The following is a 16612-nucleotide window of genomic DNA, read 5'->3' as shown; positions in this document are numbered from 1 at the left end:
ACATCTTTCCTTTCCTCATTTCTCTCCGTCATCCTGAATTCCTTGGTATAAATAGTTTGTGTCTCCTCAACATCGTCAAGACACAACAAATACATCCCTACGTCATCTCGGATAAGTTCTCTCATTGTTTTTGCACCCATATTGAAACCCTTGGCCGTCTTGGTGAGGTTCCTCCTGGGATTCCTTGCAATCCTTTCCTTGACTGTCTGGATGACTCCAGGCATCCTTTTTGACCTTAGCCTGTCTGATCTGGGTCTGCCCTTGATAGATTGAGGTTCCTTGTACCTCTCACTGGTTCTCTTGATGAGCATAGGGTTGACCTATATGCTTTTCAGGTTCCTCAAGATGGCTTGTCTAGATTTGCCCTTCAGGTACTCTTTGATTATAGCCTCTCTCTTGGCTTCCATTGTTATTTTATTCAAAACTGTTTGTTTCGCTCTAGTTTCGACCTAAATAGAGTTTAAACAGAATATTTTGGAACCTTAGATACAATTATATTATATAAAGTTAATTTAATAGTACTTTCCGTGCACCCTGCATATTAAAAAAAAACGAGGAGAAGGAAAGAGATGTTGATGTCCATTGATTAAAATTGAAGTTATATGCTTAAACTAGGTTTAAAAATTAGAAAATGAAAAACGGTCGTTGCGTGTTCTCCTTTTTTCTTTTTTGTTCATTATTTAATTGGTCGTCAGAGTGTTAACTTCTCCCACTGAAGTAAACATTATCACCTACCTTTGGTATAAATTGATTTAAAAGTTCATGATGAAATAAATATATGTATATGAATTTAAATATACCCCCTACAATTATTATATTTGAAATGTTCTCCTTTTTATTGCAGTCATTCATTTTCTCTCCCCCACAAAAAAACGACAACAACAACAATTAAGACCAGGATCTTAATTCAGTAGTACCCAATGCCTCGATTCCACCTTCTCCTTACGCTCTTTTATTCCTTATCCTTACCAAAATATCAATTCTATGCATAATATATGTCCAACTCTGAACAGGTCTTGTGTTCTTTCATCTGTGTGGCTGTGCTTTAGGGGTCAAAAATTTCCTTCAACTATGACCGGGGACTGCCACTGGAAATTAGGGCCATCTGATTACCTTATCCTAAGTGTAAAAACCTTGTAAATCTCAGTAAAGAAACCCTACTGCATTCTATCACTAATTTGCTAACGCTAACAAGCCGCCTTGATAGATGCAACGTACCTTTTCATTCTAATTTTTCGTTCTTAAATCATTTGCTTTAGGCTCATTTTGAGTATAATATTTCTGGTATTTTGGTACATAATGTAATCATTGTATTTGAACATTATTAGACATATAAAAACCAAAGCATTCGTTTAACCGAAACCTTTTATTTCAGAGTTTATCTCATATATTCAAACGTTCATTTGCCAAGAGGAATTCACCTATTCGTATCCTTGCCTTTCTCCTCTTTTTCATTTGGAAAAGTTCTTTCCTCAGTATCTGTCTCTTTTGTTTATATTACCAACGACTGAATAACAAAGATAAAAAAAAAAAAACTCACTAATGAATGCGTAGATAAGAAAATTATTTATTATGACGTCACTAACTTAAATACTGAGAGCTGAAAGAATGAAAGTTAGCGAATAGCGTTCTTACTATTTTGGTATTTTGCTAATGTATGTGCTAATTTTTTCTTAGCCCACTAATTGGTGGATTAGTGTTGTGCTCATCTCTGGAATTTGGTAATTAAAGCCTAAGAGCTAGACAAACACGTCTGCTAGTATAACAGAGTTTAAATATATGTTTAAAAAATGTCGACTATTATATTTTAGTAAAAAATAAAAAGATCTCCAAAACTAAGAGAAGCTCTGTTCATAATTATATAAATTTAAATGAATAAATACAGAATGTATTTATTAATTTCTATTCTTAAACATCGGCACATGAAAGAATTTTTGATCGAGTCCAAATTTCTCTCCTTCTTCACAATTAGCGGGCATTTCAATCCTTGCTGTTTCTGGAAGGAATAGTGCTACCCAGCAAAAAACAATTCCGCCGATTCCCAGTAACAGGAAGGGTAAAGGTGTGTACAAGGAGGAAGAAAATACGATTGATGGAGCTATCAGAGCAAACAGTTCTCCTATCACAATGATCATGGATGATCCTTGACTCCTTAAATTCGTTGGACAAATTTCAAAATTATACTGAGTTCCAGCATTAATGGCCATTGTTATAGCGAATCTCCCAACCATGCATACAATCATGATAATAGTATTGGAATAACTTTTAGCTATATGTTGATAAAAGGATAAAAATATGCTCATGATTGATTAGTATTATTGCAGAAATGTACCAATTACTTACCTGTCAGATATGCCGTGATTAACATTGCAATCCCTGATAAGAACATAGAAAAAAAAGAGGTCCATCTTCTTCCGAATTGTTCCATGGTAAAAATGACAATTATATCAGCAGGCAATTCAACCCCAACAGATATGGCAAACGTATAAAAGATGTTGAATTTTAAATTTCGAATGTTTAGAACATTCGCTTCAAATAGAACAATTATGGATGACCTAAATCAGTTGGTGGATTAAATCATGGACTGATTGAAGAATATTTATATATATGTAAGTATATTAACAAACCATAACACAATGACAAGAATGAAGTGACGTCGAAGTCTAGGGGTTTTAAATAAATCCAACAATCCAGGAGCTAGAGCGTTTGGACTCTTAGTATCCTCATGATTCTGAAAAAATTAATAATTACATATTTTGAATGAGAATAATATCTACTAATCTTAATGAGTTAATCACTTCTAATAGTTTAATTGTCGACTCTGGTATGACTTTTCCATTTATTGAAGATATTTTTTGAAGAACTTGACTAGCTTTTTTATACTTCTTTTTCTCTAGGAGCCAATGAACAGATTCATGAATTGAACTAATTATTTGCGAATATTAATTGATCACAAATTATAGAATAAATCTCTTACTAGGGAAGAGCCAATGATAATAACACTTGAGCGTAAAGTATATGATTAACCATTCTCCAATCCTTGAGAAAATAGATTAAAGAAGATATAACTGTTCCACCCACTGTAATTCCAAGACCCAAAGCGAAGTTTATAGTGACGGATCTCTTCGATTTATTGACAAATTCAAGTGCTATTATAAAAAAAGCTTGCTCGAATTAAGGGAATAAATAACAGACATTCATTAATATAATTACTTACAGAGGAGTGCAAAAGAAAGTAAAACTGATTTTACAGTAAATCCCATGAAGAATCGAACAATGCTATAAGAGTAGAAGTCCCACACAAAACTTTGTAGAATACCCATCAATAATAAGGACCAATGGCTTAAGAGCACTGTCCAATAACGTCCCATATGATCCCCAATCCAACCAAAGATAATGGTTCCAATTGCGGACCCAAGAAAGTAGACTGTTTGAGTAAATGTTCCCTTCCATTCGTCTTTGCAAACCCAATTAAACTGTATTATTAGAAAATTTTAAAAATACATTATGATGTACGTATATTAGTAAAATTACCTCAGTTGAAATGGATTGAAATGAAGTGTCATAGTTCCATCCATACAAGCATTTAGTAACTGGCCAAGAACCATTTGAAGGGATACTTCCATCCTCGAGTACTTTATCTACATTGACATCATACATATTGCACTTATCAAATTGACCATTCAATTGAGGTATAAATATATTCCTAAGCTCGTTTTGCGAGAGATTCCAATGTTCTATATAATTAAATAATGATGAATTACGATAATCATTATTTTCTTAAATGTCTTTTAACCTGATGCTTGGATGTGACAGTGATAATTATCCCCAACATAAATATATAAAATCGGGGCATAATGACTATAGGTGTAGTATAGAACGGCTAACACAAAAATGAAGGCTTGTCTCCCTTGATATTTATTCCAGCTTCCTGCTAAATCCAATAAATACTCCGGGTCTAATTCCATTTGATTCATTTTGATCTTCAATGTACTCTCTTAAGCAAAGCTTAAATTTGAGTCTATATATGTATTATAATATCTATTTATATTCATGAAAGGAATCATTAGAGTGATTAATGCAAAATCACGATATTTAAGATTCGTAATATTTACAATTCACAGAGTTGAATAATGTTACATTAAAAATTAACTAATTAATTAGATACTTTATAGAGCTATCTAATTCAAAAAATTGAAAGTTAATTAATACATTATTAATTCATCAATAAGCCTCATTTGGTTTTCCTCAGACTCTTCATAATATATTGACGTTGTAGTGCGTTCATAATACCTACATTAATAGATTTTCTACTTCTTATCAATTATGTAGCTTTTAAGGAAGCAACAATATTATTCATTGTATGCGTTTTTATCTCTTATTTTCTTTCTTAGGGTTAGGACAAAAATCATAATTAAAAATCCGATTACTTTTTTATCTTCTTATGGCTTCCATCTTTTCATTGAATATGAATCAATAAATAATATGGCTGAGAGAAGAGAGGACCTGGGTTGTTGTGAGTATATTAACGGCAAGGGGCGTAAATCCCATTTACTTAAATTGTTTTGTGAATGTAACGAATTAGATGAGTACGCAGAGAGTCTCATTTCATATACTGGAGAAAGTAAAAGTAGTTCTCAGGAGAGGAGTACCATGTTAAAAGTACTTACTACAATAGAGGACAAATTATGTCGAATTCCCTTTCCCGGAGGAGCTCAAAAAGTATCAAAATACTTCCTTCTTCCCTCCATCTCTCTGCCACTCCTTCAATTCGGAATACCTAGTGTATTTCAAAACATTATATTATCCTTCATTCTCTATTGGATACTTCTCATTGGGCTCCTGATTACATGGTATATGCGATACAGACGAACCACCATATTCTTTTTCTCAATTACCATTCTTCAAATTATTCAGTTATGTAAGTAATTCATCCCTCTTAGCTTTTATGTAAGTTATTCTTCAAACGAGTTCATTTTAATAAATTCAAACTTATGTATTTCAGCGGTCTATGAATATTATCTCATTGGTATACTCCAAATGCCAAAGGTCATATCCTTTAATGAAAATTTCGTTTTCATTCTTTTATTCTTCACATGTGTTATCCTTGTGTTCAGGATTAAGAGAACCTCATCAAAATCCTTGATCTCAAACCCGATACGAGATTCAACATATTGCAAGATCTGCGCGGCTTATGTTCCTAATCGAGATCATCACTGCATATGGTTAGATGCATGTGTGTCTCAAAAAAATAAATTATCGTTTTATGCACTCCTTATTTTAAGTGTCATTTATCTCATAGATTACTCTCTCTTAGGGCTCTCTTACATTTGTCAATCATTCTATACCCATTCTAACTCAGTCTTGTTACCCTCATCAAACTGTAAATTGCACGATTTTTCGAATCAAATGATATTCCTAAGTTGTTTAAATTCCATTGTTATATGTGTACCAATGGTAGGGCTCTGTGGCTTTCGATGTACCAAGAGTTTAATCATATAATTACTAATTTGAGTATAATGACATAATTTAATAAAGAACCTTATAAAATATTATGTACAATTGAATATAAGAATATATTAACAAACTGTTATATCCATAGTATAAATAGATAAATATTTTTAAAAGGTGTGAATCGAAATTAAATGTATCGTGGTAATAAAAAATATGAACGTAAATAATTTGATGAATCTTTATCCTTTCAAAGATTGGGCAGGTCCTCCAATAGGACTTTTTGGTACTCATCATAATTGAGTCTCATTTTCTCAAGCTCCTCGTCTCCATCAATAACAACCACTCGAGAGGAAAGAGGTTGAAATTTTGTTTTTCGAAAGAGCCAGTCCTCATGTAGTTCATGGATCTGAACAAATTGATTATATGGTAATGCTTTTTCAGCTTTAGAACGAGATCTTTGAAGCATTCGCTGATACGCAGTCTCTGGAGATGTTCTCAAATAAACTATTAAATCCGTTTGACAAATAAAACAGTCATGCTCAATTACAAAATTATATAAATCATTGAGCATATGGAGTTCTGCATCCTCCAGGAATCCATTGTTATACAGATTTTCTACAAAACAAAACCTTGCACTACGAAAATGTATGTTAGATAGCTTAAATTAGAATCGATTTTTTAATATTTAAAGTTTAAAGAAATGCCTTAACAGAGATCTCTCCATGATTCGAATAGGTCGTGAGTAAGGAGTTTTGTACTTTTTCATCATGGATAGCTGAACTTGAACTTGAAAGAGGAAACTCCACTTTTTGGGGTCTTGATACATCATGTCCATTAAGTTGAACTTATCTTTGTATGCTTGCCACTCATCAACTGGTTCTTCAATAACTTCGATGAGGCCTGGAGGGGATAACTCCTTAATATCTTGTAGAAAAGTTGTTTTCCCTAATCAAGTAAAAATTGATTTGATTTGTATTGATATCTGTTCTACACCATGGTTCAAACCTGCTCCTATGTTTCCTTCCACAACGATTGTGTAAGGACGTTTAGGCCTTAAGGATTTATCATCCTGATGAAGTTGTCGGCAATGATCGACTATTGTTTGCATTCTGAAACGCACCGCTCTTCTAATCAAAGTATTTGTAAGTAACATTATTAATTTATATACTTTCCAAACTCACATTATATAGTCAATATGAATATTACTTAGTATTATAGCGGCAGAATCAAAAAGAGAGCGAAAGCTGCTTGAAGAAACCTCAACTTGAACGCATGTTGTAAAATATATAGAATCTATGAATTATAATATATCAAGATTAAATAATAATCGCAAATCCGTAAATAAGCCTATCAATCCTTGGATTTCACCATTAGTTTTTTAAACAATCATGTATCTAGGATATACTATTAGCCATAACGATATAAACGATAATATCTCGATTATGTACTAGTTTCATATTACATATTTTAAGCTTTTCGAGTATATATAAATGTGTTGTATGCAAGTTGCGATGTCTGTACAAGTTACAACTTGTATAATGAAACTGTACCAGTTACAATTTCTTCGTCTTAAAATGAATGATTTAATTACAACATTAGTCATTCTACTTACAAACTATACGTTGATACTATCATTTCAATTTGATCTATTAAAATAACATGATTATCATGTATTTAAGAGTAGTGTAACTGGGGACATTTGACTAAATAATGTGCTACAGAATGCTTATAGTCTAGTAATTTCAGACTAATTTGTATTAAAATAGCCAAAAGTTACATTATGAATATATCAATCATCCATATATGGAACAATATTTAATCAGTACTGTAAATCCTTCATTTCATGTTTTTGGTTGCAGCTTGCACAATTTTCTTATACAAGTTGCAACTTGTACAAAAGCGCAGCTATACACAATATAATATGAATCAATAAAAAAATAGGACGAAACGTCATGAAAGAAAAAATAGTCAACGGAACCTCATATAAGAGAAAAATGGACTATAATAATCAACAGATGGCGTTCTCTATCATTGTCCAATATTAAATCTCTGATCCACATCCATCGATCATCAGCACTCGCCTTGTTCTATATTCCAATATATACAATTATATACTCCAGTATCCGTCATGTCGGACCACTATCTACCAGGGACAGCCTCTATAATGGAGGAATTGGACAAGAAATTGATGGTGCTCCTTCGTGATGGACGTACACTCATAGGTATTCTCCGATCCGTGGATCAGTATGCGAATCTCGTACTCCATCGAGCCATTGAAAGGATTCATGTAGGAAACGACTACGGAGATATTCCGAGAGGTATCTTTGTAGTTCGTGGAGAGAATGTGGTAAGTCAACGGAGTCATGGATGCACTTTGGAATCAAGATTATTTTCTTGCCCTACTAACTAACTAAACTCTTTGTCGGTCTCTTAGGTTCTATTAGGCGAAATCGACGAAGTACGAGAATCGGAGGCAAATTCCAAGCTCCGTGAGGTATCCTTAGAAGAGATACTTGAGGCTCAAACCAAACAGCAATTTGAGAGAGAAGAGGAGAATCGTATTCGGGCCAGGGCTTTTAAGAAAAGGGGACTAACAAATACTGCAGAGATCTCAATGGACGATTTTATGTAAACAAAAAAAAGTTAAAACAATTTTTTTTGTCTATTTACTCTTACTTGCTAAAGTCGGAACTTGATTCATTCTGCGAAAATTATTACCTATTGTGTATTCATATGTACCTATCAATGTATATCTATCTCTCCATTCAAATAATACGTTTCTTCTCTACGAACAATCTTATTGCATTTATTGGAAATTTAAAAATATTTCTTTTATTTGTAGAAACATATCGAAATACTTATATAATAATGAAGGCTATAGGATCATAGAACCCTTGGGAGAAGTGAATGACTACAGATAAGATATGATACACAAATGCATAATATTTATGTACAGTCCAATCTGGATAAGAGCAACTCCTCGGCTACAGCAAAAATGTTGGTGGACCTGATCCGAAGGGAAGAAAGAAATAAGAATAACATTTTTGTGCATGTACATGGGTGACCTGCATAAAGAAATACGACAGAAATTTACTTTAAATTTCAAAGTACATATATTTAATAGAATAGACCAGCGTTTCTTTGAAAAAAAATCAAAAAAATCTCAAGGTACACAATTGTCAAATGTGATACAGATTGACAATGCATGACCTTAATGCTAATGTCCTGTTGATTTAGAAGAGCATAAATATGAACTGAAAGTAATAATGATAACTTTAACCTTTTAAAAACACGAACTTGACCACCCAAGCGATACAGCAACACAAGAACAAGAGCAGGAGGACTCAAATGAAGTGATGATCCATTTCACAGTCAATCATGTCCAATTCTGGCGGGGCTTTTCTCTTTAGAAAACGATCCATTGTTCCTTTTTCTTTGTGAAATTGAATATATATTTACGACTAGTTGATAAAACCAGATGATGTGCACTGCAATCATACTGATTCTGTTGGGCAGTTCACATGACATGGGTATTTGAAACAGATTTTTACAGATAATTTTATTTATTAGTTAATCTAACATAAATTTAAAATGTTATCCTTTCCTATGTAAAAATAATGGATGAAATGTCGAAATATGGTGTTTTTTTTTGGCAGCACCTCTAACACGGTCAGGGAGTACCCCATTGTGCCGCAGTACCCACTTTGAGAAACGCTGGAATAAACGGATGAGATCAATAAGAAAAGTCTCGGGAAATTCAAAAAGTATTTGTATCCTTCTTTGCTAATTTTTATAAATTTTCTTCGTCCAAAAGGTGCACTTATTCGGAATTTTGTGTGTCATGTTGCTTTTTTATAATTGTGTCAGAAAAAGTTTTTTAAACCAAAGTTGTTCCCTTATTGGTCTAGCGGTTGCGGTTCTTGAACCGATAGAAACAAAACCGACAAAGTCGGACCGAGGTTCAATATATTACTTATCGGTCTCGGTTCTTGTGCGGTAGATATATTCCTTTTTAAAAACTTTTTTCCTTTATAGAATATATAAAGAAAATACAATATATATTATAAAAAAATAGATAAGCTTTAATCAATAGTCAATTTTTTGAGTTTTTGTGTGCAATTACAGCGTTTTCCAATGATTTTTTTTACGTTGCCAGGGTGATGAGAGTTGTATCTGAGTTCTAAATAGCTAAGGGTTTCTTATGGATCGGGAAAAGTGGTTTTAGGCACCAGATGGTGTAAATAAAGGAGGTAAGGGGTGGGGTAGATGTTGAATCCAGGTCCACTATTAAGCTTGTAGGGCCCCTATAATGTTTCTAAAGCCAGGGATTCCCAAACTTTACTATACCAAGTCCCCCTACACTATTACATTTTTAGCTAAGGCATGTGTACTATTTAAATGTATATTTTTGTGTAGACTGAAAGCAATCCTCAATTTTTATCTTCCTGCACCTATACTAGCCTCCCATCACGGCCTTAATTTTCGGGGCCCCTGCGTGTAAGGTAGCTGCGGTACTGTTTGTATACAGTATCATTTCCTAGGCCCCATTTTTTTAGCGACTCCCTTTGTTTTAAGTGTCCCTTACCAAAACTGGGGTTGTATAAAAAAGAACTGGACCCTGAACTGAAAACAATAAAGCTGAACCGAGACCCAAAACGGTGAAATGAAAGAATCACTGAACCGGGCACAACCATGCTTTTATGCGATTTATTCTCTTATCCGGATTTATCTGTACCTGGTCAGACTAAGACAGTGGTGGTATATATGTGGGATCCGTACAACCCGTTTATATTTACATTTTTTATCTCTGTAAGAACTTTATAAAATGTATACGTCAGTTTACTCTAAATACTAAAGGTCTTAACTTCCTTCATTGGTGACCCCGTCTATACAATGCCGAATACTCGCTCGAACGAATCCCAATCCGATAATTACCCCATCGAAAAAATAGATCGCTCCAGATGTGTCGATTTGCGCCTTCCTCAGTTTGGCCAGGAGGAGCCTGAAACATGGTTCATAATAGTGTTTTTCAAATACACGATGTTTCAAAAGAGTCAGATAAGTTAAACATTGTTGTCTCTCTATTCCCTAATTATATAATTAGAGACTTGTCACGTGAGTGGTAATGAAGGAAGTTAACATCTTTAGTATTTAGACTAGACTTAAGTATATATTATAAAGTTTTTACAGAGATAAAATATGTGAATATAAACGGGTTGTACAGATCCCATATATATATATATATATTTTGGGGTGGGAGGATGTATCATTGTATACCCAAAACACAAACTCTGCTTATTGGAGCTCAAGGAGACTGACTAGTCAGGGGGTTGAGTTATAAATCAAAAAGTAACAGCGTCTTAAAAAGCAACTATACTAATAAAGACGTTTACTAACTTTATTTAAAATCAAAAAAGTTACGTGCAAAAAAAAAAGAAATCGGTGAAAATTGCAGTTTCATTTTTTTTTCAGGTTAAAAAAATTTGGATTTCCAATGGAATATTGGATTCGTAGATAAAAAAAAGTTTGTAGAAATTTGTCTGGAGATTTGTTTGCATATAAATATGACACTAAAATAATTGATATTTACTAAAATATCTGTCATTTTCTGAATAATTTTCAATTTTTTTTTTCTCATCAAACGTCAATTTTTAAGAAGAAATATCATAAAACAATTCATTTGGAACATTGTACTAGAGTTCATGAAAGTCAATTATACATATCTTTTCTTTTTTTGGAACATACTAAGGTTATTTTAAACGTTGATTAACATGAGATATTCTTTGGAACTGAAGCAAATTGTGCGATTGGTTGGCTAACCTTCCTAAGAAAATAAAGAGAATCTTCTCCGCAGGAGATATCTCTGATGGGCATTAATTTATAAACTTGTGTCGGATCATATCATTTGGCACCTCGATCCTTCCAGCGGTATCACATTTTGTCTATAGCTTAGTCGGACGCCATTGTCTCTATTTGTGATAAGATATAAGATTGGGTCTTCAGTTTTTGATGTTTTTTTAGATGAATTGCAGATATATGATTGAAAACTTTATAAATGATTGACGTATTAAGTTAATTTTTTTTCTGTTTAAGTACTCGAATCCAGTATTTATTTTTATAATTGTTTCAAATCACTGTTATGTATAAATATCATTAGTAAAAAAATTAAATTTCCCTTCTGTGTTTGTTATTTTAATATATCAATTGCAAATAGTCGACTATATAATTTGATTAAAACGTTCACAAGCTTAAGATTTTTGAAGAACTAATAGATTTTTAAGATATAGAAATCTATTTTTGTAGGTTCTACGGAATTATATTTCTGAGTATCTTTAAATTATTAACAAAAGTATTCTTAGGTGAGGACACGGTATTTCATATCACTTTAATTCATGCTAATCTTTTGTTAGCATAACTTAAATATTAAATCAGGTGTATGATGAACTTTTTCATTTTGGTGTAAGCTCTTTAGATCATGCGGGGTAATGAAGATTGCTGGGGACTATGGAGGATAGCTAAGTATTTTATATTGAAGTAAATCTTAATTAATTTAATTTATAATTGTTTTGTCATTAATACTTATAATTAGTCTTCATGAAGATAAAAAATTATCTTTTTTTATTCCTAAACTGATGTTTCATTTGAAAAGGCAACAGGATCTTTTGATATTGTTGCTGAGCTGTGATGAGTTCTAATTCAAACACATATATTTATATGTTTTTGAAAAAAATCTGATTAAATAAAAATGGATATTATAAATTATTTTAATAAAATTTACTATAATATAAGTATTCTGCGGCACATTATAAAGTTCAAGTGACCAAAGTCATATTACTCATAAATAAATAATAACCATGTAATTTTAATAGATTAAAATGAAATGAAAAATTAAATGTATAGTTGCTACAAAGAATGATCAATTTTGACATAAAATATTGCATTTTAAGACGAAGAAATTTCAATTTGTGCAAGTTACAACTTGTACACATTATATGTATATAACAATTTATTGGAACCCCTTAAATTAAGGATATGTCAGATTAATAATACTTGAGTTGTCGAGCAAAGTAGTATTCCATATTTTTTAGGTGTAAAGGGGGATCGAGGCGAGAAGTGAGTTTCAACTTTCAACTACCGAAACTACTTTTTTTTATTCAGAATTAATATTGATTTATTCAGTCCAAGATTGTAATTATGACATTATTGAAGGTTCAAATGAAAATGCAGGTACATAAATAGAATAATGTAGAAGTATGGATTACAGAAATCGTTCTTGAGCTGAGGGGATGACACTTTTTTCATTTCCATGGGACAAATTCCTTGGAAGGTAATGGGTCCTAAAAATGAAAGAAAATCTTTGGAAACCATAATATAATTCTCGATTGTGCTCTAAACATTTTGAAGAAATAAAGAATTCCAACTCTCAAGCCATTCCAACATTGTTTAAACATCTAAAACCTAAAGTTCTAAGGCTCATCAAAAACTCCAACAAACCCATTTTCATTGGGGCAACAATGCTGATGCTAAGAAAATTTAATAATTAAGGAAATCTCTAGCAACTTTTTTATATCGAATTTCAGGTAAAAAAAGATCTCTACAACTTCAGGATCATACATACTTTACTTCTTATTTGGAACCTCCTACTTCCGAAAATAGAGAAATAGACTTAATGGACATGAATCTAATTTCATCAACAATTAGATCATTCGATAATCTACAATCAGCTTTGACAAGAGAGGAATGAAAAAGGATATAAACAATGACATTTGCTAGAATTACTCCAATGCCGATCCCCAATTCTACTCTGAGTCCAACAAAGACTTACAATTATATCTCCGCAACAAATCCTCAGGATTACGCTCCGTCTTTTATGAGCACACACGAATGTTCAAACAGGGTTGGAATATAATTGAATATATTTAGATCTCAAAATCGTTGCTATCATGTTAATGCCCCCAAGTGAGAAGCCGTATACCCTGAGCGGCCAAAGAACAAAGTTGTTTCATACGGAGTCAAATGCCTTTTGGAAGTGGATGAACATTGCTGCATGGTCATGGTCTATGGCGTCCTGAATAGAGCGAGGAATATCTTCGGCCCTTCTGTTTTTCATACACCCTTTCTGTGAATATTTGATGAACTTTGGAAGAACTTTGAGCAGTCTGTTATTTAAAATACCAGTTAGTATCTTGTAGGAAGTATTCAACAGCGCTATTGGTCTGTAGTTATTGATGTCCAGATTATCTTTTTTTTTTTTTTTTTTTTTTTTGTAGAATGAGAGTTATACGCTTTCACTCATAAATTTGGATACACGTCTGAGCTTCCAAATTTCCTGAAGCAACCCTCCAGGATGGGTGCCAATCTGTCAACGTATTTTGTATAAAATTCAAAGGGGAACCCCGACAGTCCAGGATTAGAATTTTTTATAAAGTTAATTATCTCATTTTCAGAAATTGGAGAGTCCAAACCCGAGTTGTTTACCCCGATTTACTTCGGGGAGAGCATCATAGTCCAAGTCAACCTCAGTGAGCGTTTTTCTGTCTCTTCTCCATTCTAGGTAGAAATGGCATGCGCTCTGCGCTGTTTACAGTCTCTACATTTGTATAACTCCGAGTAAAAAAAAAAATATTTCTCTCAAAATACATTAATGATTTTTAATAATGGAACCATTTTTTAATCTTAACACAGATATTTTTTTCTCGAGCTTTTACATTTATTTCCAAGGGTAGAAAAGTGTAGAAAACACCTTATATTATTTTTTATGAGCTCTGATTTGAATCTAATAGCTCTTACTGTATCTTCATATCGTAGAATATCTTCTAATTCTTCTTTAATATCAGCGCCGTTATCTTGGAGGCTTTAGAGTCTCTGCAGATTAGCCACCCATTCCCTTCGTTCTGCCGTGGCACTAATGCCCTTTCCAATAAATATATTTTTTGATAGACTCTCTATTTGCATTAATGTATCACACGGATATAAAAAGTTACTATCCAGTAAAGCCTTGCATTCACGTATCAATTCTTGAATGGCCTGGACTATAGAAGCATCTTCGAGGAGCGAAATGTTTTTTTCCAATGTGAGCTTGATTTTTTCTATTTTGAACTTAGCAAGGATTGGAGAGGGATCTGATATATAGTGCCAGGGAGTCCTAAAATCAACCAGGTGTTTACCTAGGTGAAACAAAAATAATGTCTAGTCTACTCCTTATTGTCTCTTCCGAGTGTTTTTTTCCTTTGAGAAAGTCATTCCTGGGTTATTTTGGAGTCCAAAAAGACCCGTATCTACAAGACAGAGCTTGTATATTATAGCTTCGAGGTCAAGAAGGTTTCTAGAGTTGTACGAGCCGCCACTATAGTTAATGGAGTATGTATCCTTATTTCTAGTGACTTTGAGATCCCTTAGATTAATAAAACTCGAATTTAACCCCTCGGACACTATGTTAGAAAAGAAGATATTATAGATTCTCTTCAACTCCCCCAAGATATTGAAATCCAAAGAGACGATATTAGCACTTTTGTCAGAACTAATTAGAACCGGAGCAGGATAACTCCTATGGAGAGGTGAGATTAATTTGAAACACCCGTAGACAAAAAATAATCGTGATTTTGACGAAAAAGGTGACAAATAGCATTATTATCTTTACGACGAGTGTCAACAAGAGCAACCACATCCGAGAATTGCATTTAAATATTTAAAAATAGAAGAAGCCCTTCCATAAGATGTACTGGAGTTGACGTTGTATCTAAATATTGATAGAGACAGAGATAGAAGTTTCAGGTTTTGAATGGTCAATTTTTCAACATTTTTCTTTCCGACTTCCTAGAAACAGATTGGAATTTGCTTTTAATTTTTTTCCCGTGATTTTTTTACCCGTGGGGATGAAAATGCCCTTTTAGCATTTTTTGAATTAATTGTGATTTCTTGGTAGGAACTTCTGGTTTTTTTTTCTTACAACCATTTTCCAATCGTCTCTCAGTGGAGTGATATTTGGTGTTTTGGTGTCAATCCTATTATCCGAATGTGATGATAGATATAAACTATGATTTCCACACTCTGGGACCTGTTGAATCTGTTCATTATTGACTTCACCAATACTCTAATGTTCCTCTAAGGTGGCAGCTTATTCGATAGCGCTTCTTTCCTTAGCACCCTCAATTCTCTCGGGCAGACCTAGCTCAGCTCGGAAATATTTTTCGAAAACCATATAGGATGTTCTTTTTTGTGATGAACATGTTGACTTAGTATGAACTAATTTCAGGCATCTAAAACATTATATCTGTTGCATTTCAGATATTAATTCGACCTTTTTTCCTTTCACAGGAATTATCGACGGGAATCTCCTGTTTGGTTTTATAGAAAATTTTAATCTTCCAGGACTTATTTGGTTTATTGTTTTCAAGAACTCCAACTCTTCCTCATTTTCTGGGGTTATTGTGTATAAGCCCTCGTCAACCTCACTAGTAATCTCACCAAACTCCGTCATAACTTCCCTTAGAGATGCTATGGTTGTTTAAGAACCATTTTTAACTATTACATCCCCAGACTTTGAGTTGTTCTAAGATTATCCAATCATCTTATATTGAGGAAAATCCCATCATCGATTTTTAGCTGTCCTTCTATATTCTCGAATCTATCTATAACGTTGATGGTTTTTTTTTTTTTCAAAAGAGAGTTTCACAAATCTCGCTCCACTCTTGCAGTTTTTAAATTGCCTGATCTCTTCCTGTTTAAGTGATGGTAATTCGAAAACTTTCCCAAAAGTAAAACTTTGGGTGAAAACCTTGTAACGTTTTATTTTCATTATCTTTCCAGTCAATGTATACTTTATTCCAGATTGGGTCAATCTGAATTTGTTGCGTCTTCCGAGAGCCAGACTTGATCATTTTTGCATAAGTAATCTTTACCTTTTATTGTATTTGGTTTCACTTTGATTTAGATTTGATTCGTGTATATTTCACCTTGTACATATTGCTCGTGGGGCGGTTTACCTGGTCAAAGCGTACTCATTTTCCTCTTGAAAAGTGACTCACCCTTATTTAGAGTAATATCCTTTTGTATTTTTACGTCACTAACTACGTAACTTCTCCATCAATAATTGGGATTGAGAATAACGGGACGGAACAATACTGAATCTACGGTCTTAACAAAGCACTTGGACCAA

General features: G+C 33.2%; 4 protein-coding genes across 13 annotated transcripts; 2 read left to right on the top strand and 2 right to left on the bottom strand.

The window, feature by feature from the left end:
• Positions 1-1778: 1778 nt before the first annotated feature.
• On the bottom strand, positions 1779-4034 carry LOC121122854 (solute carrier family 22 member 1). Of its 2 annotated transcripts, none has more exons than XM_040717916.2 (8): positions 3797-4034; positions 3535-3737; positions 3218-3476; positions 2978-3164; positions 2799-2925; positions 2628-2731; positions 2344-2555; positions 1779-2269 (listed from the first exon to the last, which is right to left on the bottom strand). In XM_040717916.2, the coding sequence occupies exons 1-8, from the start codon at positions 3975-3977 to the stop codon at positions 1896-1898; spliced, it is 1647 nt and encodes a 548-aa protein (XP_040573850.1). In that variant the 5' UTR covers positions 3978-4034; the 3' UTR covers positions 1779-1895. The 2 variants fall into 2 exon arrangements, with proteins under 2 accessions (XP_040573850.1, XP_040573851.1); XM_040717917.2 differs by having other exon boundaries at positions 2978-3149.
• On the top strand, positions 2591-5593 carry LOC121122855 (palmitoyltransferase ZDHHC23). Of its 4 annotated transcripts, XM_071890339.1 has the most exons (4): positions 2591-2609; positions 4395-4516; positions 4586-4921; positions 5006-5593. In XM_071890339.1, coding segments are annotated over exons 1-4 (957 nt in total). In that variant the 5' UTR covers positions 2591-2607; the 3' UTR covers positions 5503-5593. The 4 variants fall into 4 exon arrangements, with proteins under 4 accessions (XP_071746440.1, XP_071746439.1, XP_040573852.1 ...); XM_071890338.1 differs by having other exon boundaries at positions 2592-2609; positions 4395-4921; XM_040717919.2 differs by lacking the exon at positions 2591-2609 and having other exon boundaries at positions 4369-4516.
• On the bottom strand, positions 5510-6802 carry LOC121122856 (deoxynucleoside kinase). Of its 6 annotated transcripts, none has more exons than XM_040717923.2 (4): positions 6661-6802; positions 6460-6581; positions 6159-6399; positions 5510-6089 (listed from the first exon to the last, which is right to left on the bottom strand). In XM_040717923.2, the coding sequence occupies exons 2-4, from the start codon at positions 6560-6562 to the stop codon at positions 5702-5704; spliced, it is 732 nt and encodes a 243-aa protein (XP_040573857.1). In that variant the 5' UTR covers positions 6563-6581; positions 6661-6802; the 3' UTR covers positions 5510-5701. The 6 variants fall into 6 exon arrangements, with proteins under 6 accessions (XP_040573857.1, XP_040573856.1, XP_071746441.1 ...); XM_040717922.2 differs by having other exon boundaries at positions 6636-6776; XM_071890340.1 differs by having other exon boundaries at positions 6165-6399; positions 6636-6776.
• Positions 6803-6886: 84 nt separating this feature from the next.
• Positions 6887-8249, top strand: LSm1 (U6 snRNA-associated Sm-like protein LSm1). Its single transcript, XM_040718280.2, has 2 exons — positions 6887-7801; positions 7889-8249. Exons 1-2 carry the CDS (start codon positions 7583-7585, stop codon positions 8084-8086), a joined length of 417 nt encoding a protein of 138 aa, XP_040574214.1. The 5' UTR covers positions 6887-7582; the 3' UTR covers positions 8087-8249.
• Positions 8250-16612: the final 8363 nt, after the last annotated feature.

This window comes from Lepeophtheirus salmonis, chromosome 8 (assembly GCF_016086655.4).
Source record: "Lepeophtheirus salmonis chromosome 8, UVic_Lsal_1.4, whole genome shotgun sequence".
In the NCBI taxonomy this organism is placed as follows: domain Eukaryota; kingdom Metazoa; phylum Arthropoda; class Copepoda; order Siphonostomatoida; family Caligidae; genus Lepeophtheirus; species Lepeophtheirus salmonis.
The sequence above is the reverse complement of the archived record's forward strand: the minus strand, read 5'-3'. Positions and strand labels throughout refer to the sequence as shown.